General features: G+C 40.8%; 1 protein-coding gene across 1 annotated transcript; it reads left to right on the top strand.

Annotated features, from left to right (window-relative positions):
* Positions 1-1,478: 1,478 nt before the first annotated feature.
* LOC145357414 (transmembrane and immunoglobulin domain-containing protein 1-like) lies at positions 1,479-18,485 on the top strand. Its single transcript, XM_080210740.1, has 6 exons — positions 1,479-1,687; positions 5,553-5,831; positions 8,312-8,596; positions 9,818-9,921; positions 18,013-18,072; positions 18,159-18,485. The coding sequence occupies exons 1-5, from the start codon at positions 1,609-1,611 to the stop codon at positions 18,058-18,060; spliced, it is 795 nt and encodes a 264-aa protein (XP_080066866.1). The 5' UTR covers positions 1,479-1,608; the 3' UTR covers positions 18,061-18,072; positions 18,159-18,485.
* Positions 18,486-20,615: the final 2,130 nt, after the last annotated feature.

Genomic DNA, 20,615 nt, shown 5'->3' with positions numbered 1-20,615 from the left:
ACAGGGTAAATATGTGGAGTTATGGGATAGGGCCTAGATAGGATTATTGGCGGTGTGTGGGCTTGATGGGCTGAATTGTCTCCTTCTGCACTGTAGGGATTCTATGATTCTATGAAGCATGATCTTGCAATGTAGTTAAGGACCAGTGATCTTGACAACTACCAGCAATCTTTCCATACTCTGGTATAGGGCTCAAGTATGGCTGCAATTCCATAATAAGCTTACTGGTGGTAAACGGATGCATCACACATTGCTTCTTGATAAAATTGTGGGATATGGGGTGCTTCCAGAAGATCCCCTGTGTGTATGCCATCTTGTAATGCCCTTTTAATTAATGTTAACCAATAAACTACCAGAGAACACTTTTCCTGTTATCAGTTTGTACGGCTCCTTCTTTGAAATCAAATTTTGTGCTATTTCACATTCTTATTATTTCAGTTCAGTATAGAGAAAAGTGTTTGTGAAAAGATGGTTGAGTTGAATTTAGGGAGTTAAGAGATTTGTCTATACACCCCATCAGGAAACTAAATACCATTTAATGTCTCGGACCAACAGCCTTTTCAGTTTCATGCAAATTGTACTTTAAGTTGTTTACTTGAGAATGTATAAGTTTGTTCCTTTTTTTAAAAGTAGATTTTTTTTTATTCTAGAGGTCTTTACTTGTAGTTATTTACGTTCCTCTTTAGGTTAACTAATTAGGGATTGTCCTTCAAAAGAAGTGGCCTCAAAGACCAAATTAGCTGTTCCTTAACGCAAGCTTTTTATGATAGTCCAAGACTTTTAATCAGCTTCATACATACCAATTTGATGAAAGTCAATTTAATTCCACATTCTTTAATATATGATTGAAACAGCTATAATTTTTGTTCTGAGAGTCTACTCTTTTTAGTTATCATGTATAAGGAGTCCAATCTCTGTCTGTCCACTGGGTCCACAAGGTTTTATTCATTTCTTAAACTGACTTCTAGTAATTACAAAGGTAACCACATGCATCACAGTTAATTGCTGTCAGCCAAAGGACTGCACAAGTTTCAAGTTATTTTGTTGGAAGGAGACAACAGAAGATATTGAGACAGATAAAGTTTCAACATGTCATTCATCGGTCATTGTTATCTCTTTCAGTGATAATTTGACATCATCAAAATAAATGTAACTGTGTCCTTGAAGTAATACTGAACACCTTGGTTAATCGGATTATGGGTAAATTTCATGACCTTGCTCAGTTGTTAACTTTTACTGACCCCCACTTATAAAAACTATAAAACAAAAATGGGGAGATGTAAACTGTGCAATTCAAATCTACGTTACTGGTGCCATAAAAATCAATCAAGATACATTTATGTTGAAGGATTAGATATTAACTTTCAAGATGAAAGCATCAGATTTAGCTGTTTAAGGCTGTTTCTCATGACATAGCGTACAGTTTTGTTGAGATCTTTCTCGGTTAGCACGTATGCTGAGGCAAGCCAGCAAAAAATGTCAGTTCGACAACTGAAGTAATTCGTCAAAGGTTCACCTTTTTTTTGGGAACCTTGTTTTTCTTCAGAACTTCATCAGGAATACAAAAGCTCTTTAGAATTTTACTAATTCTTCATTTATCCCTGAAATATGGCTCCATGGATCCTTGAGAATCTAATTATTGGGCTAAGTTTTATTGTGGCATTACATTTTGTTCCTGCATACACAGGTATGTATTTATATGTTAATTTATTTTCAATGACCGGAACACACAGTGGGAATACTCTAACCTCATTCAACCATGTGAAAATCTTTATTTATTTCAGTGTATGTTCATTTGGTGCTTATCACATTTTGGATCACTGCTATCAATGTTCGATATAGTCAGTGTTAAACTCAATATTAGCTTTGAACGTACCATAGTTATATCACATTCTGTAGAATTTGTTGCAATAAGTGTGCTTTGAAAGTGTGTTAAGAGTGCACCAACTCTATGTAGCTTGTAAAAAGTCAACAAAGTCAGCTTTCAAGAGTCTACACTTGATAAATACATACTTTCAGTAACTCAATGGCTTCTCAAGAGCTAACTTAAGATTTTTTTTAAAAATGTGAATTTGTACCAATCCTTCTCCTCCAAACTATTTATTAAAGGGCAGCATGGTGGCACGATGGTTAGCACCCGGGTTCAATTCCTGGCTTGGGTCACTGTCTATGTGGAGCTTGCACATCCTCCCCGGGTGCCTTAATTTTCTCCCACTGTCCAAGGATGTGCCGGTTGGGTTGATTGGCCATGCTAAATTGCCCCTTAGTGTCCCAGGATGTGTAGTTTAAAGGGATTAATGAGGTAAATACGTGGGGTTATGGGATAGGACCTGGGTGGGATTGTTGTTGGTGCAGACTCGATGGGCGGAATAGCCTCCTTCTGCATTGTAGGGATTCCATGCGAAGTCAATTAAGTGTAGTGATATTGTTAGTTGCTTATATGTTATATATTGTATTTATACGTAATAATGCTACTGACAGCAAGAGCGTGACTTCTGATCAGGTTGCTAATCGCTAAGAAACGTTTCTGGCTAACAGACTCTTTTTTTATTCATCCGCGGGACTTGGGCATCGCTGGCTTGACCAGCATTTATTGCCCATCCCTAGTTGCCCTTGAACTGAGTGGCTTGCTAGGCCATTTCAGAGGGTAGTTGATAGTCACATTGCTGTGGCTCTGCGGTTACATGTAGGCCAGACCAGGTAAGAACACTAATTTCCTTCCCTAAAGGACATTAGTGAACCAGTTGGGTTTTTTCGACAATTGACAATGGTTTCATGGCCATCAGTAGATTTTTACTTCCAGATTTTTTTATTGAATTCAAATTCCACCAGCTGTCGTGACAGGATTCAAATCTGGGTCCCCGGAACATTAGCTGATTTTCTGGATTAATAGACAAATGATAATACCACTCGGCCATTGCCTCCCCTGTGATTTGTGACACAAACATACTTGTGCCCAAAAGCGTTGATTTTTTTATGACGTAAACAGAATATTGAAGAAACACCTGGAAATCAATAGCTTTTACAATGACTAGAACAAATCATTTCTAAGAATATATGAAAAGTTCAAGGATGAAACCGTCAGTTCACTCTATGGAGCTCTTATGTCCAGCACCCTTACTCTGCCAGACATCAGCCTCATTTTGAATGTCCAAATGCCTTTGATTCCATTCCCTTACCTTATAACATGTACTAAATAATAATCGGACTTTGAGTAAAGAAATTTCTCCAACTTTGTGAGCGACTTTATTATTCCAGTCAGCGAATTAATGACTGAGTATTAATGTTCCATGGTTTTCTGATGTATAATACCAATCTGTGCCCCTCCTGAAATGATGCTTTGTGTGAAATAAATTGGCAGGCATCACATTTGTCAAACTTAAGATCTGGATGCAGAACTTTTCAATGAAGGATTACAACTAACCATTCAGGAATGAAATCAGCAAACCTATATTCACTCAATTGTTAACAGGAATCTAGAATTTCTTTCTCTGAAAGATTGTGAATGCCGTAAACAAATGAAATGATTAAGTCTGATTTTATTACATAATGGAACTGATGGATATCGATAAACAGTAGCTAAATGGTGTTGAGATACCGATTAGTCATGATCTATCTGAATGATAGAACAGGTTTGAGGGGTTGAATGGCCTATACTTGTACTGATGTTTCAAAAACTGAATTTGACTGGTTTGCGCAATGCAATTTGTAGACAAATTCTGAAACTTGGTAGTCATACTCCATTCCAGTTTATTGACATTTTAAATCAGTTTTTTTAAAGTCTCATTTCCTTCTTCCTGATTTTTTTTTGTTTGCATCATTCAAAATAGCTGAGCTGCATTAGGTATATTTTTTCGGCAATTAAGTGGAGAAGTAATTCAAAAAGCTCCTTGTGCTGCCCAAAATCAACTACATGTTTTGTTTACCTGATGTCTGTGAGCTATTAGATAAAAAAAATTTAGTTAGTGGAGCCACAAACTCTTCACTTTAGTCTCACATCAAAAAGAAATTGATGAGCAAATTAAACATTATAACGTAAGATTTATAGTTACAGCATTAGTAACTCAATTAGACTTCTGCTCCAGAACCCCCCATCATAAAGTCAGAAATGGAATGTTTCGTGACAATTGCGCAATGTATTGCACCATTCACAATTACTCAGATATGCTACCAGACTTGAACAACATTTAGTCTTGGGCTGATGAGTGGCAAGTGACATTTATGCCACACAAGTGTCAGTCAGTGATCTCCACCAAGGGAGAATGTAAAACCCTTTCATTGACATTCAATGGCAACACAATTGCTGAGTTGTCCACTTCTGATATCCTGAGTGTTACCAGACCACCTCTAAATACTGTAGCTACAAGAGCAGGACTGTGGCTGGGCATAATAACTCACTTCCTGACTCACCAAAGCTTGTCCACTGTCTAAAAGGCACAAGTCAGGAGGGCTATGGGATAGTGTCCACCTGCCTGGATGAGTGCAGCTCCAACAACACTCAAAAAGTTCAGTGCCATCCAAGCCACTTGACAGCTCATCCACCACATTAAGCATTCATTCCCTCCACCACCAATTCACAGTGGCAGCAGTGTGTACCATTTACAAGATGCACTGCAAAACTCCCTAAGTCTCTAACAACACTTTCGAAACCCACAGCTTCTGCCACCTATTAGGACAAGGGCAGCAGATACATGAGAACATCACCACCTGCAAATATCCCTCAAAGCCACACACCATTCTGATTTGGAACTATATCCTGTTCCTTTACTGTCACTAGGTCAAAATCCTGGAACTCCCTTCCTCATAGCACTGTGGGTGCACCTACACTAGCAGGACTGCAATGATTCAAGAAGGCAGCTCACCACCATGTTCTCGAAAGGAAATTAGGGATAGACAATAAATGCTGACCTAGCCAACAACATTTACAACTTGTAAAAGAATAAATAAAAAAACTGGGTAGATGCTTTTCCTTTTTAAGGTAGGCTGTTTGATTTGAGCTTTCAAAGTAACAACACTCTTTTGTCCTGTCATAAAAATGTAGACTTTCATAGCATTTTCATGTGATAGAAACCTTATTCTGTAATCACTTTATTCACCTCTGGAGGGAAGGCGATGGCCTAGTGGTATTATCACAAGACTATTAATCTAGAAATTCAGCTAATGTTCTGGTGACCAGGGTTCAAATCCCACCACGCAATTATTGAATTTGAATTCAATTAAAAAATAGTTGGAGTTCATAATCTACTGATGACCGTGAAACCATTGTCAGAAAAAACTCATTTGGTTCACTAATTACTATTAGGGAAGGAAATCTGCCGTCCTTACCTGGTCTGGCCTACATGTGACTACAGAGCCATAGCAATGTGGTTGATTCTTAACTGCCCTCGGGCAACTGGGGATGGGCAATAAATGCTGGCCTGCCAGCGACGCCCATGTCCCACAAATAAAAAAACACAGTTTGGAATTTACAATACAAATATTGTGCTTATTACTTCCTAAGTTGAATCCTCTTGTCAGATGCATGCAAAGTAATGCTATTCTTCTTCATCTAGGTGTAAGTCTTGCTATCAATGGTATCACAACTAACTACAGAATCATCAAGAATGTCTCCGATTCTCTTTTGTTAACATGCTCAGCAGTCAACAACACCTGCGATGAAGAGTTAGTCTGGCTTCGTGGAGACAGACAAATTAAATTGAAGGCTATGAATCAAATTAATATTAGCACTGTTTGTGTTGATCCAATTACAGAAGATGACACTGATGCTACCTTCAGTTGCAGTTTAAAGAAAAATGGTAACGTTAATGTAACTGTGCACTTGGACATCAGATGTGAGTAACCTACTGATCTTACTGGAAAAAAACAATATTGTTAAAAGGAACTTACTGGGGAAAGAGATACTACCAATAAAGAAATCAAAAAGTTTTCAGTTTTCACCCAGTCACAGTATTAGTTATGGAATCGTAAGACCATGTGTAGAAATTAGCTTTCATCATCCGATAGATTTTGGCCAGAGTTTTTGAGGGAAGTTGAAAATTTTGGTCATGGCAGTACTTCATGGTCCCAGGGCCTACCGAGAGCTTAAACTATATTGCATATCCAAAGTGGGAGGCAAGTTTCTATGGTAGGCCAAAGTGTGATGGTGCCTGCTCTTCCAATTTGGAACATCTCAATAGACCCAAGCAACAATCTAGAACCTTTGAAGCATCTCAGCAATTAACTCAAGGTGACAAAACGAATTGCTCTGAAATTAAATTCTGTTTTAAAATAATGCATTACCTTATGAAATTGCTCATCCTAGAATCAATCGTGCAGGTTAAAGTTTAATTTTGTTTCAATTCTCCCTCATTGGCATTGATGCTTTGCTGGTTTGAGATGGTAAAGAGAGATAGCCACCAATTCCTTTGCCACTGGCGTGATGCCAGGAGTATTATGGATATACTGCTGCAACATTGTACAGGCAGAAATTATATGTTCCCATTACTTACATGCGCTTAAAGTACATCAACCAAAATCCCAGAAATGGTGGAGAACATCAGAAAGCCGGTAGAGAGGTTCGTGGTAAATTTCTCACCACATTATAGGAAGCACAGAATGCAAACTTTGATTGAAGTATTTTGGGAGGGATTTTTTGGCTGCTCTCACCCCGAAACCAGGAAATCCCACCTGAGGTAAATGGACCTTTGCCATAGTGGGTAGAATGGGAAAACTCACCTCATGTTCCTGATTCAGCTGGGAATAAAAATGTAAGCTATTCATTCTATAACAAGGAGAGGCAAATGGCGTGAGTGGGTCAAGTACAGGAAGTTAATGGCAGCTCAATTTAAATGGACTCATAAAACCTTAGAAAAGAGAAGAAATATATCTGGACCTGGGCGCATGTGCTGGCTCATTGAAAGAGCAATCCAGTCAGTTCCATTGCTTTGGTCTTTTCCCACGGTCCCGTATTTCTTTCCTTCCAAACAGATTTTCAGTTGCCTTTTGGAAGTTACTGGCATTTTGCTTCATCACTCTTTCAGATAGTGCATTGCAGATCATAGCATCTCATTTAACAAAAGACTCATCTCCCTATAGTTACTCGATAATTTTCTCAGTGCTATGTTCTGAAGTTAAGACTTGCATTTTAGTGGAAACAGTTCCTTCTTATTTACTCTGTCAAAGCTCTTCCCAATTTTGCATACTCATTTTAAATCTCCCCACACTCTTCAATGTGCTCAGGGGAAGAATCCTCGTTTCTCTCTTCTTTTCTCATTGCTGACGTCTCTTCTTATTGGTAGTAAATCTCCTCTGCACCCTCTCGAATGCTGTTGAATTTTTTTTGATAATCAGACTCTCTGTTATGAAATGATCTTTTCAGGTTTGGTATGATTTAGGCCACAGATATTTATGATCCAAGATTTTTTTGGTTCGGCAAATTTGTTCAGGCAGGCAAAGTGAACGAGAAATTGAAAAAAATAACACCTCTGGTATAGTGTTGAGGCACCTTGAAGGCCATGTACTATTGCTTTCAATGGAATGTCCAATATGTTTCTCAGAAAGGGTGACACAGTGGCACAGTGGTTAGCACAGCTGCCTCACAGCGCCAGGAACGTGGGCTTGATTCTGGCCTTCGGTGACTCCCTGTGTGACATTTGCACATCCTTCCTGTGTCTACATGGGTTTCCTCCCACAGTCTGAAAGGCATGTTGGTAGGTGCATTGGTTCTGCTAAATTCTCCCTCAGTGTACCTGAATAGGTGCTGGACTGTGGTGACTAGGGGGTTTTCACAGTAACTTCATTGCAATGTTAATGTAAGCCTACTTGTGACACCAATAAATAAATAAACTTAAAAAGAAAGGGTGGCATGGTGGCATTGTATTTAGCATTGTTGCCTCAGTGGACCAGCAACATGGGTTTGATTCTGGCCTTGGGTGACTCTCTGTGTGATGTTTGCACATTCTCCCTGTGTCTGCATGGGTGTCCTCCAGGTGCTCTGGTTTTCTCCCACAGTCCAAAGATATCTAGGTTAGGTGGATTAGCCATAGTAAATGTGTGGGTTATGGTGATGGGCCAGTGGGGTGAGCTTGGGCAAGCTGCTCATTTGGAGAATTGGTGCAGACTTGATGGGTTGAATGGTCTCCTGCTACACTGTAAGGGTTCTATGGAAGAGTGTGAACATTTCATCTTTAACATTCAGAAAAGAATTTAGTATGTCTACGGTGTGATATTTGAACAGCAATTTTAATGTGTTCATGTTTAGAAATAGTACATAAAAGTAACAATTTAAAATAGCTTTATAATTATGTGTAGTATTTTATGCTTGAATTTTTAGTTATCCCCATTCTGAGTAGGGATGGAGAGGAGGAAATAGAAGTATTTGCAGGAAATGATGTGGCGCTAACATGTAATGTGAAATCGAACCCACCAGCTGTGATGTCCTGGTATAAAGATAACAATACCTTGAAGATGATGGCCGGCAGACACAGTGTGCACTGGGACAGTAGTGTTTTTAGACTATCTATGAGGAAGATACAGAAGATGGAAAGTGGGACATACACCTGTATGGCAAAGTCTACACTTGGAAGCAGCAATCTGTCCTTCCACCTGAATGTGAAAGGTAAGAATGAACAAGCCTCATAACCCTGATGAACAGCTAACCTCAAATGAGCAAATGTAATATTTCCTTTTCTGTATTCCATTTTTGTGTGTTTTTATTGTATGAGTTCTTTTCCAATCCAAATAGGTGGCATGGTGGCACAATGGTTAACACTGCTGCTTCATGGCACCAAGGACCCGGGTTCAATTCCTGGCTTGGGTCATTGTCTGTGCAGGTCTGCACATTCTCCCCATGTCTGCATGGGTTTCTTCCCAGGTGTTCCAGTTTCCCACAGTCTGAGATGCTTGCTGGTTCGGTGCATTGGCCATACTAAATTCCCCCTTAGTGTACCCGATCAGGTGCCAGTGTGTGGCGGCTAGGGGATTTTTGCAGTGACTTCATTGCAGTGTTAATGTAAGCTTACCTGTGACACTAATAAATAAACTAGACAAATAATGATTTGTTCTAATGGCAAACTACTAGTTTCTCTTCTTCGGCAGTTGCAGTTTATTAAATGAACAAGATGTTGCTGACCTTCACTAGAAGCAGAGTCTGAAGATTGTGTGTTTGGTTCCCAGTCCAGTACTTGAGCAGAAAAATCTAGTCTGACTCTTCACTGTAGTATTGAGGTTTTAATTATTTATTAGTGACACAAGTAGCTTACATTAACACTGCAATAATGTTACTGTGAAAATCCCCTAGTTGCCACACTCTAGCACCTGTTCGGGCACACTGAGGGAGAAATTAGCATGGCCAATCCACCTAACCAGCACTTAACCAATGCAGCCAACCCCAGACTGTAGGAGGAAACCGAAGCATCCAGAGAAAACCCAAGCAGACAAGGGGAGAATGTGCAGACTCCACACAGGCAAAGGGAGTGCTGTACTGTCAAAGGTGCCATAATTTGGGATAACTTGATAAACCCTGTCTGCCCTCTTAGGCAGATGTAATAGATCCCATAACACTATTTTGAATAAGAGCAAGAAAGTTATCCTAACCAATATTTGTCCCTCAATCAACATCACAAAAAACTGGTCATTATCACAACTTTATTTGTGGAAGCTTACTACATGCAAATTGGCTGCTGCGTTTCCAATATTACAAGTAATGCTGACACTTCCAAAGTATACCATTGCAGTAAAGTGCTTTGAGACAGTCCATCCATCCATAAAACTATATTTAATTTATGTTTTTAAAAAATTGCTGCTGTTCTTAAAAAAATGCGATTATGTTCTTTGACAGACAAACCTTATGAATTACCAATTGAACCAATCATTGCTGGGCTGGTGGTTATTGTGCTGACTGCTCTTTTCGGGATCTTTTCACGGAGAAGCCAAATAATTCAGGTGAGTGCGTGAGAAATGGACACTTTTAGAACGGGAATGGAATAGACGTGGACGAGTGAAGCTCCCAAGTATGCAGTAGTCAATATTCTGAGATAAAATTGCAGCACCCAGATTAATGGTGAGGAATCCCAATAAAGTGGATTCTCCATCTTATCCATGGCATCAAGGAATGGAATGTTCAATGGAGAGCACCAGAGGCAGGAAGGAAAGATTGACACTGTTTTTGTACTCTGGCAACAAAGGTATGAATGATTTGTAGTACAGGTAAATGGCGAGACACAATGAAAGGAGGGAAATCTATAACTGATGCGGGGCGACTACTGTTCAAATCACAAATAACTGACTCAAGTTATTATTATTTTACTACCTGCAAATATTCCGTAAATCATACCTCAAAAGATTCTACTTTTCTTCTCATGCCCAATACAAAGGATCACTTCAATAGACAAAAATGCATTTACCCGTGAACTGAAACCAGCTTTTACATGTGAAGTAAGCTTTGATGGGTCATCAGAAATCTTTATTTTTCTTTCAATTTTATTCGTGTCACAAGTAGGCTTACGTTTACGCTGCACTGAGAAATTCCCCTAGTCGCCACACTCTGGCGCCTGTTTGGGTACACCGAGGGAGAATTTAGTATTGCCAGTGCACCTAACCAGCACGTCTTTCGGAATGTGAGAGGAAACCGGTGCACCTGGAGGAAACCCACGCAGACACGGGGAGAACGTGCAGACTCTGCAATATAAAACACTCGTTAGGCCACAGCTGGAGTACAGTGTGCAGTTGTAGTCGCCATACAATAGAAAGAATGTGATTGCATGAGTGAGGGTGTAGAAGGGGTTCACCAGGATGTTGCGCGGGCTGGAGAGTTTCAGCTATGAAGAGAGACTGGTTAGGCTGAGGTTGTTTTCTTTATGGCAGAGAATGCTGAGGGGGCAGGGGGTGGGCGGGGGGGGGGTGGTCCTGACTGAGGTTCACAAAATTATAAGGAACAGAGATAGGATTGATAAGAAGGCACTTCTCCCCTTAGAAGAGGGGTCAATAACCTAGGGGCATAGATTGAAGGGAAGGGCAGGAGATTTAAAGGGGATTTGAAGAAAAACCTCTTCATCCAGAGAGCGGGGGGGGATCTGAAATTTACTGCTATGGACCAAATACTGGGAAAGTGGATTGGAATAGGTAGGTGCACAGACATGATAGGCTGAAGACCTCTATTTGTGCTGTAAGTCTCTATGGCTTAATTTGCTAATCAATCAGCACTCTCTTCTCATGCAGTATAAATTGTTTCTCCCTTTATTGTTCTTATTCTTGCCAACCGTCCTGATGAGTACAAGATAAAAAACTTTGATGGCATATCTCTTTTTTTCAGAAAAACAATAAACCACTTTGGCCTGGGTTTTGTGTTGAGAATATTGGTAACATTACGCTCACAATTATAATGGAGTAAATCAAGTAGGCTGGCACTTGCAAAAGGCATAATAATGCATAAATCCAAAATTTGTCATCCAACCATTGTCCTCCACCGCAGGCTGCTCTAGAACGGTATCTCACTGATGGACTTGGCTTTGGAATATACATAAGAGCACTAAATGACCATACTTATTCACTAAATGTGGCAGAAAACATCAGAGCTGGTACACTCAGCTGTTAGTAAATTTTTAATGCTGTAATCATTCATTATTACACTCAAAGCACCTTGCTCCAGCACTGAAAATTTAATTTTATAAGTGTGTAGTCTCACTCGTTCAAATTTTAATCAATGTTGGGGGCTTTATTTTTGACTTTATCTTTCTAACTCTTTTATTTCTCTCTTAATCCCATCTTCCTTTCCATCTGTTTTATTTTGCTTTCCGCATTTCAGTCTAAATTTATACACTACAATATATTTCCTGATTTAGACCCTCTGCTTCTGAGTATAGATTGGAAGGTAAAATAGAAAGGAATCCTGCCCAATTAATAATCTCTGCTGACCAAAGTAGCATTCAGAAAGACTATCTGATGGCTCTCCCTGACGTAAGGAGGGATGCAACCCAAAAAATACCAGGAAGGAAGGCTCTGGTGAAGTTAATGGCACAATCATGTTAGAACATCTTTCCTTCCTTTCCTGACCCACTGTTGGCCAGGGTGAAGGCTGACTGTCTGCTGGCTGGGAAAGTCTGCTGGAGAAGGTTGCAATTGCTAGGAATTGTTCCTGGCAATCTGACGTTGGAGATCGGTGAGGGGAACAATTCAGAGTGAGGTAGCAAGGAGGGATAGTGAGGTTAACAGGGTTGGTGGTTGGGGGAGAGCATTAAGCCTGAGGGAAGGTCAATGCAAGGGAAAGGTTGCAGCAGAAGGGTTGCTTTGGGGGGCAGGGAGCAAACAGTCTCATTTCTCCTGGCCCATAGGCAGGGCTGGAAATAGAACAAATACCTACTTGACCTGGCAGTGTCTGACTTTCTTCAGCTGTTGGGAAATTCAATATACAGCATTAATTTCAGATGTCTCCCAAGCTCTGAGGTCAATATGATAATTACTGAAGCAGTTACTCAAAGTCCCTCTAAACCACTGCAGTTAAGCTGGAAGTCAACACAGTTGAGGTGTGTTTCACATTTCACTGATAGTTGAATCCCCAATGGGCTATGGAGGTCTTAAGAACATAAGAACATAAGAAATAGGAGCAGGAGTAGGCCATCTAGCCCTTCGAGCCTGCCCCGCCATTCAATAAGATCATGGCTGATCTGTCGTGGCTCAGTTCCACTTTCCCGCCCTCTCCCCATAACCCTTAATCCCTTCTCTTATCAAAAACCCATCAACCCGCTTCTTAAAAATATTTAGCGAGGCAGCCTCCACCACTTCAACGGGCAGAGAATTCCAGAGATTCACCACCCTTTGAGTGAAGAAGTTCCTCCTCAACTCCGTTCTAAACCGCCTCCCCTTTATCTTGAGGCTGTGCCCCCTAGTCCTACTGTCTTTTTTGAGCGGGAAGAGTCTCTCCACCTCTATCCTATCCATCCCATTCATCATCTTATACGTCTCAATGAGATCTCCCCTCATTCTTCTAAACTCTAACGAGTACAAGCCTAGTTTATTCAGCCTCTCCTCATAGCTCAATCCCCTCAACTCCGGTATCAGCCTAGTAAACCTCCTCTGCACTCCCTCCAGGGCCAAAATATCCTTGCGCAGGTGCGGCGCCCAAAACTGCACACAGTACTCCAGCTGCGGCCTCACCAATGCCCTATACAGCTGCAGCAAGACCTCCCTACTTTTATATTCAATCCCCCTCGCTATGAAGGCCAGCATCCCATTCGCCTTCCTGACCACCTGCTGCACCTGCAAGCTGGGTTTTTGCGATTCATGCACAAGGACCCCGAGGTCCCTCTGCACCGTCGCCTGCTGCAGTTTTTCGCCACGTAAGTAATAGTCCTTCCTACCATTCTTCCCCTTTTGTGATAGATTTTAAGGAATCTGCCTTGTCAGAATCAGCCAGCTCTCTTTGAAAGAATAAGATGGATACTTCCTTCAGTACAGAGAAGTAGTCCTTCCAGGTAGTATTAGGTGTGTTTATAAAATGGATGACACAGTGGCACTGTGGTGAGCACTGGTGCCTCACAGCTCCAGGTTCAATTCCAGCCTTGGGTCACTGCCTGGATGGAGTTTGCACATTCCCCCCATGTCTGCGTGGGTTTCCTCCCAGTGCTCCAGTTTCCTCCCACACAAGATGTGTGGGTTAGGTTGATTGGCCGTGCTAAATTGCCCCTTAGTGTCAGGGGGACCAGCAAGGTAAATACATAGGGTTCTGGGGATAGGGCCGAGTGGGATTGTTGTCGGTGTAGACACAATGGGTTGAATGGCCTCCTTCTGCACTGTAGGGATTTTATTCTATGAAAATGTTATAAAACTGCCTGTCTAGCAATTTCTGTATTAAACTATGAACTAAAACAGGGTAACTTTCAACCACTACAATAGGTTGTATGACCTTCAGACCTGAGGTGTGGTTTACATACTATCGAAAACTAATATTTGCCTTGGCTGCAACATTATTGTACATTTTTTTATGACAAGAATTAAAGTGATCACAGTGACTGTTGGGGAAATGTTAGATATATTAAAGGCCAGTGTAGCTGTTTCGAGTGATACATAGCAATAAAGCACACTTGAAACCTACAGTTCCAAATACCATCAGCTTCTAAAACCTTCTTCATTAATCAGTACCGTTGATGGATTTTAATATCTAAAACATGATTATAAGAGATATATTTTCATGTTTTACTTATAAACGTAACCATCTTTATTTTGGAGCCCTGGTCCTGGGTGGTTTTGTCTTCACCAAAATGGAACCATTTGTTATAGTGAAAACAGTGGCACAATGGTTAGCATCGCTGCCTCACAGCACCAGAGACTTGGGTTTGAATCCAGCCTCGGGTGACTCTGTGTGGTATTTGCACATTCTCCCCGTGTTGTGTGGGCTCCCTCCGGGTGCTCCCGTTTCCTTCCACACTCCAAAGATGTGTAGATTAGGTGGATTGGTCACACAAAATTGCCCCCTTAGTGTCCCAAGATGAGTAAGTTAGCGGAATCAGCTAAGTTAAGTTCAAATTTATTTTATTAGTCACAAGTAGGCTTACATTAACATGGCATTCAAGTTACTGTGAAATTTCCCAAGTCACCACACCCCGGCACCTGTTTGGGTCAATGCATCTAACCAACACATCTTTCAGACTGTGAGAGGAAACCGGAGCACCCGGAGGAAATCCACGTGGACACAGGTTTCAGGGATAGGGCTCGGGTGTGAAGCTGTGGCAGAGAGTCAGTGCAGACCTGAAGGCCTCTGTCTACACTGTAGGTATAAAGATAGGAAAATCCTTTTGGGATTGAAATTGAAGATGGAACAAATTTTTCTCTTAAATGTATTTAAGGGGCGTACCCCAGCCCTGATGTATAATGAACAAAAGTGGTTCAAACAGTAAGAGGTGCAGAGCATTTGAAACTACCAATTGGAATGAACTTTATCCATTATTATATTGCTACAGGTGGGTAGTTGAAACTTGACACTGTTCCTACTCTTGCCACAGCGTTTGGCATTTATCAGGGTGGTTATCTTTTAAAACTCTAACCCTAACTAAGACTGATCTGGATAGGCACATGAACAGGCGGGGAATAGAGGGATACAGGTAGTTGGCCTAAATAGGACATCATGATCAGCATGGGCTTGATGTGCCAAAGAGTCTGTTTCTGTGCTGTACTGTTCTTTGTTCTTTGTCAATTAAGAGCCTGTAATTCAGTGGTTCATCAGCTATAAATTGGAATGGTGACATAAAACTCTGAACATAAAACAAGTGAAGGAATACTTCTGGGTGAAGAAGAGAGGTCACTTAATTTAGTATGTCTAGCTGAAGATAGATTCAGCAACATCAGTGAACAAAAAAACTCTGAAGTATGCCCATCATTTCTTTTTCATTTGTGGGACATGGGCGTTGCTGGCTGGCCAGCATTTATTGCCCATCCCTAGTTTCCTGAGGGCAGTTGAGAGTCAACCACATTGTTGTGGCTCTGGGGTCACGTGTAGGCCAGACCAAGGAAGGATGGCAGATTTCCTTCCCTAATAGACGTTAGTGAACCAGATGGGTTTTTCCCAATAAGCGACAATGGTTTCAAGGTCATCAGTGGATTCTTAATTCCAGATTTTTTTGTTGAATTCAAATTCCACCATCTGCTGTGCAGGGATTCAAACCCAGGTCCCCAGAACATTGGCTGAGTTTCTGGACTAATTGTCTAGTGATAATACCACTAGGCTGTCACCTGTCCCATTAGTTAATTTCAGGAATCAACAATGGTTTCACGGCCATCGGTAGATTCTTAATTGAATTTTATTAAATTCAAATTTCACCAGCTGCCATGGTGGGATTTGAACCTGGACCACCAGAACGCTAGATGAGTTTCTGGCTTAATAATCTGGCGATAATATCACTAAGCCATCACTTCCCCCATTAATTAATTTCAAGAAAGATATGAGAATTCAAACACACAGGCCAAAAAAGTACTGGCACGCCTGCCCCGATTCCGGGTGTTGGGGGTTGGGGAGGGTAAGGTTCAGAGAATGGCATTCTCCCTTGGCATCAGGCAGGATCATACGAACCTCAGGCGGATGTGCCAGTAAAATTCCACCCACAATTTTACCATTACATACTGAAGCTACATAGAATTAAAGGTTCCTACTTGACATCATACTTTGTTAAAGATGGTGGAAAATATGAGTGCACTCCCAGCACTAGGGATATGCACTGTACCGGGCAATGCACTGAAGGTTCATGAACTTCAGGCTAGAGTTGCTTAATTATACACTTCTTTAATTAAATGTAACTAACATCAAGATTAGCTCACAGCCAAAATTTCCCTCATATTCTGCTGAAAGCTGTTGAAATAAAATACTTTTATTGCAATCATAAAAGAAGGTTAAGACCAAAGTCCTTCCTTCCCTGAACACAGTAACAAATCCAACAGGAAATGGATGGAAAAGAAATTTGTGTTTTAGTGGAAAATAAGTGAATCTGATTTTATATTTCTAGATACTAAAATCATACCCTCAGAACTTGTGTGCTTCAGAACATATGTTTGTGCAATTTAATGGGCTGTTAATTACTGAGAAATCTCAGATTTCTTTTACTGAAAGAGGAATTGTATTCCTCTCTGGTACTGTCAGAACTGTTCTCTAAAATCCTACCCATTCATGTTGTTCCTGTTACTTGCATTGTTGGAAAATGTGGAAACTGCACAAACAATCCCCAACTTTAATAGAAAGCGAGCCTTGTGCTAGGATTATATTCACTGGAGTTTAGAAGAGTGAGAGGGGATCTCATAGAAACTTATAAAATTCTAACAGGGTTAGACAAGGTAGATTCACAAAATATGTTCTTGTTAATGGGGGAATCCAAAACTCAGGGTCATAGTTTGAGGACAAGAGGTAAACGTTTTAGGGCTGAGGTGAGGAGAAATGTCTTCACCCAGAGAGTGGTAAATTTTTTCCCACATAAAGCGGTTGAGGCCAAAATGTTGTGTGATTTCAAGAAGAAATTAGATATAGCTCTTGGGGCTAAAGGGATCAAGAGATATGAGGGAAAGAATATTGTATTTGATAATCAGAGATGATCAAAATGAATGGCTGAGCAGGCTTGAAGAGCTGAAGGGGCTAGTCCTGCTTTTATTGAAAGAATAAGTGAGACCATTTGAACCTATGCACTGGAATTCTACAGTCCTGCTCACCATGGGGATGGGAGTGGGCGAGGGGCAGACAGTGGGAAGGTCCATAGACCTCGGGTAGGATTTTCCAATCACGGGTCGAGCGAGGCTGTAAAATCCTGCCCATGAATTAGGAGCAGGAATTGGCCACTCAGCACTTTGAGCTTGCTCTGCTGTTCAATAACTTCATAGCTGATCTGATTGTAACCTCTACAATGGTTAATGTGTGGGTTTTAACAGAAAGAAATACACTTGGTTAGCATATGTCGATTCAAACCACACAATCAGCTTTTATTGAAGAGCTGTTCTTTGCTTTGCACAGAATATAAAACTAAAAGTAAAACAGCGGGGAGGATGCGCAAACTGCACGTAATTAATCATCCAAGGCTGAAATTGAACCCCAGTCCCTGGCGTTGTGAGGTAGCAGTGCTAAACACTGTGCCACCATACCACCCAGACATTCCTGCCTGTCCCCCAGTAATCTTTCACCATCTTGTTAATCAAGAATCTAATCACAACACCATGCTTGCATGATGTTGTTGAACCAACTGTTACTGCCTAGTGTTTGGAGACAGTAAGAAGTTTTATAACACCAGGTTAAAGTCCAACAGGTTTATTTCGAATCATGAGCTTTTGGAACTTTTGGCTCACCTGATGAAAGAGTAGCACAGCAAAAGCTCGTGATTGCAAATAAACCTGTTGGACTTTAACCTGGTGTTCTCAGACCTCTTACTATGCCCACCCCAGTCTGATGCCAGCATCTCCACATCATAGTGTTTGGGGAATCTTTCTGTGGCACTATAGGCAACATTTGCTAGACAAAATATTGCTCAATCCACAGACAAGTTTCACCTGATGGAATTCCTTTTTCAGACATGCAGAAAGAAAACCGACACGCGTGTTGAGAATGATACTCAATAAGAAGGCAAGACTGTAAGTATCATCCTCTTTTGTACTTCATTTTTAATTAAAAACAAGCTATGGATGCGCTTTAATTATGATTTCCACGTTTATTACAGCGTAGCCTGCTGGAAGCCCACAATTGCTCAAAAGAGATTTAATCCAAGAGTTATTTTTCCTGCAGGACATCGAAGGAACAAAGACAAAAGTAGTGAAGAAAATCTTTAAAATATAAAACAGCATCGGAAGGAATATATTGATGCCAATTTTGTCTAATATCCTTTTGTGCATGTAAAATTTCACTTCCTCTCTCCCCCTTTAATTATTGGCATTTAACAGATTAATTTATTATTTAATTAGATTAACTGTGTCTATAAACTTCTCCATGGCATTTCCTACATAAATTTAAAGTCTTATATTTTCTTAAAATTCACTATTTTAAATGACATTGTTCTTTGGTAAACATAACAGTAATTCTACTGATTTTTATTTGAACTCATTGACTTGATTTTGGATTTTTTTACTCAACGCTAATCAAAATTATTTCTGTTTTGTGCATTTACCTGAAGTCAAACATTTTAATAATATTTTCAAAGCTGTATTAAAAATAGACCAAGAATAAATTTACAAAAATTTAAGCTGCTGCTTGGAATTTGTGAAGTATTGTACACCTCTTTAAATTGATCATTTGTCCAGGGAAGATTGGGCACTTTTCAAGTCAACATATGATTTCTTCATACTTGTAATGAAGATTGGATTGACTGTTCTCATATCCACTTAGGAAAATCTTCTGTAATGTGCTTGTGTGATAGTTTGGCCCAGGTGGTGAAATTCTGACTTCTGGCATAGAAGGTTGGAGGTTTAAGTCCCTCTTTGGATCCCTAGAGCATTCCCTAGGCTGCCATACTGAGCAAGTGCTGTATTATTGGCACTTCCAATCTTTGGATGACACCTCAGTTGCATTGAGAATCAGTCTTCTTGATCAGACAGGCATTGAAGGTTTTATGGCGCTAATGGAAGAATGGGAATTGGTCACCTGGCCAATATTGCTTTCTTCTGCATACACCCCCAAAGGCAAGTTAAGTGGTCATTCCATGCGCCGACACTATAATTAAGAAAGCCCGTCAGTGCCTCTACTTTCTCTAGAGGCTAAAGAAGTACAATATGTCTGCTAGGACTCTCCCCAGTTTTTACAAATGCACCATATAAAGCATCTTTTCTGGATGTATCGAAGCTTGGTATGTCTCCTGCTGAGACCAAGACTGCAAGGAATTACAAAGGGTTGCAAACAAAACCCAATCCATCAGGCAAACCAACCTCCCATCCATTGACTCAGTCTACACTCCCCCCTGCCAACATAATCAAGGATCCACACACCCCAAACATGCTCTCTTCCACCTTCTTCCATCGGGAATCAAATCATTCAACCCTTTTCTCTGCTGCACAGAAATGCTGGTCAAATATTGTGGCAATGAAGGGAGTCTTTGCCTCCGTCTGCATATCCATTGGGACCCCACCACGTTGCATCTTTTCAGGAAATTCTATTGCATCTTGTACCACTCAGGCACTTGTTAGGCCAGCAAAGGCCCTTGACCCTGGAGGAAAAAGTCCCACCCACTGATAGTTGATAGTCCAGCTACTCCACCAGGGAGAAGGTGGCTGCTACTAGTACCACAGCCCCTAAGGCCACAGATTGAGGAGGGGCAGAGGCACAGGTGAGTCTTGGGGTCTCATGCCCATTTCTCTAAAATCTATCTGATGGAACTAACAAGATATTCTTACAAAGGGATAATAAGAGCATAAGAACTAGAGGCAGAAGTCAGCAATTCAGCTCCTGGAGCCTACTCCACCATTCAATACAATCATGGCTGATCTTGTCTCAGTCTCATCTCCATTTTCCTGCCCGTTCCCCATAATGCTTCATCCCGCGACTAATTAAAAGCCTATCTATCTCCACCTTAAATTTGTTTATTGTTCCAGCGTCCATTGCACTCTGGGGTAGAGAATTCCACAGATTCCTGGTCCTTTCAGTGAAGTAGTTCCTCCTCATTTCTGTTTTAAATCTGCCACCCCTTAGCCTAAAGCTATGGCCTCTCATTCTAGAATGTCCAACAAGGGGAAACATTCAGTTTATGTTTACCCTCATCTGATATACCTCAGTTAGATCTTCTCTCATTCATGTAACCTCCAGCAAGTATCAGCCTAACTTGCTCAATCTGTCTTCATTCATCCCTGGAATTAATTTAGGGAACCGTCTCTGAACCACCCCTAATACATTTATGTCCTTCCTCAAGCAAAACTGTCCACAGAACTCCAGATGCAGTCTCACTGATGCCATCTGCAAATGCAACAGCACCTCCCTAACTTTTATACTCCATTCCATTAGCAATGAATGCCAAAATTCCAGTTGTCTTCCTTATTACCTGATGGACCTGCATATTAACTTTCTGCAATTCATGTACAAGGACACCCAGATCCCTCTGCACCGAAGCATTTTGAAATTTCTCTCCGTTTAGACAAGAAGTTGCCTTTTTATTCCTCCAACCAAAATGGATAACCTCACATTTATCCATATT

The sequence above is a fragment of the Carcharhinus amblyrhynchos genome, chromosome 23 (genome assembly GCF_965287045.1).
Source record: "Carcharhinus amblyrhynchos chromosome 23, sCarAmb.v2.hapA, whole genome shotgun sequence".
NCBI lineage: Eukaryota > Metazoa > Chordata > Chondrichthyes > Carcharhiniformes > Carcharhinidae > Carcharhinus > Carcharhinus amblyrhynchos.
The sequence above is the reverse complement of the archived record's forward strand: the minus strand, read 5'-3'. Positions and strand labels throughout refer to the sequence as shown.

Excerpts from the sequence above, each read along its gene's own strand:
- LOC145357414 (XM_080210740.1), top strand. The coding sequence starts at position 1,609 with ATGGCTCCATGGATCCTTGAGAATCTAATTATTGGGCTAAGTTTTATT. Across the intron at positions 1,688-5,552 it reads TTTTGTTCCTGCATACACAG|GTGTAAGTCTTGCTATCAAT; the intron begins GTATGTATTTAT and ends TTCTTCATCTAG. Across the intron at positions 5,832-8,311 it reads TGTGCACTTGGACATCAGAT|TTATCCCCATTCTGAGTAGG; the intron begins GTGAGTAACCTA and ends TTGAATTTTTAG.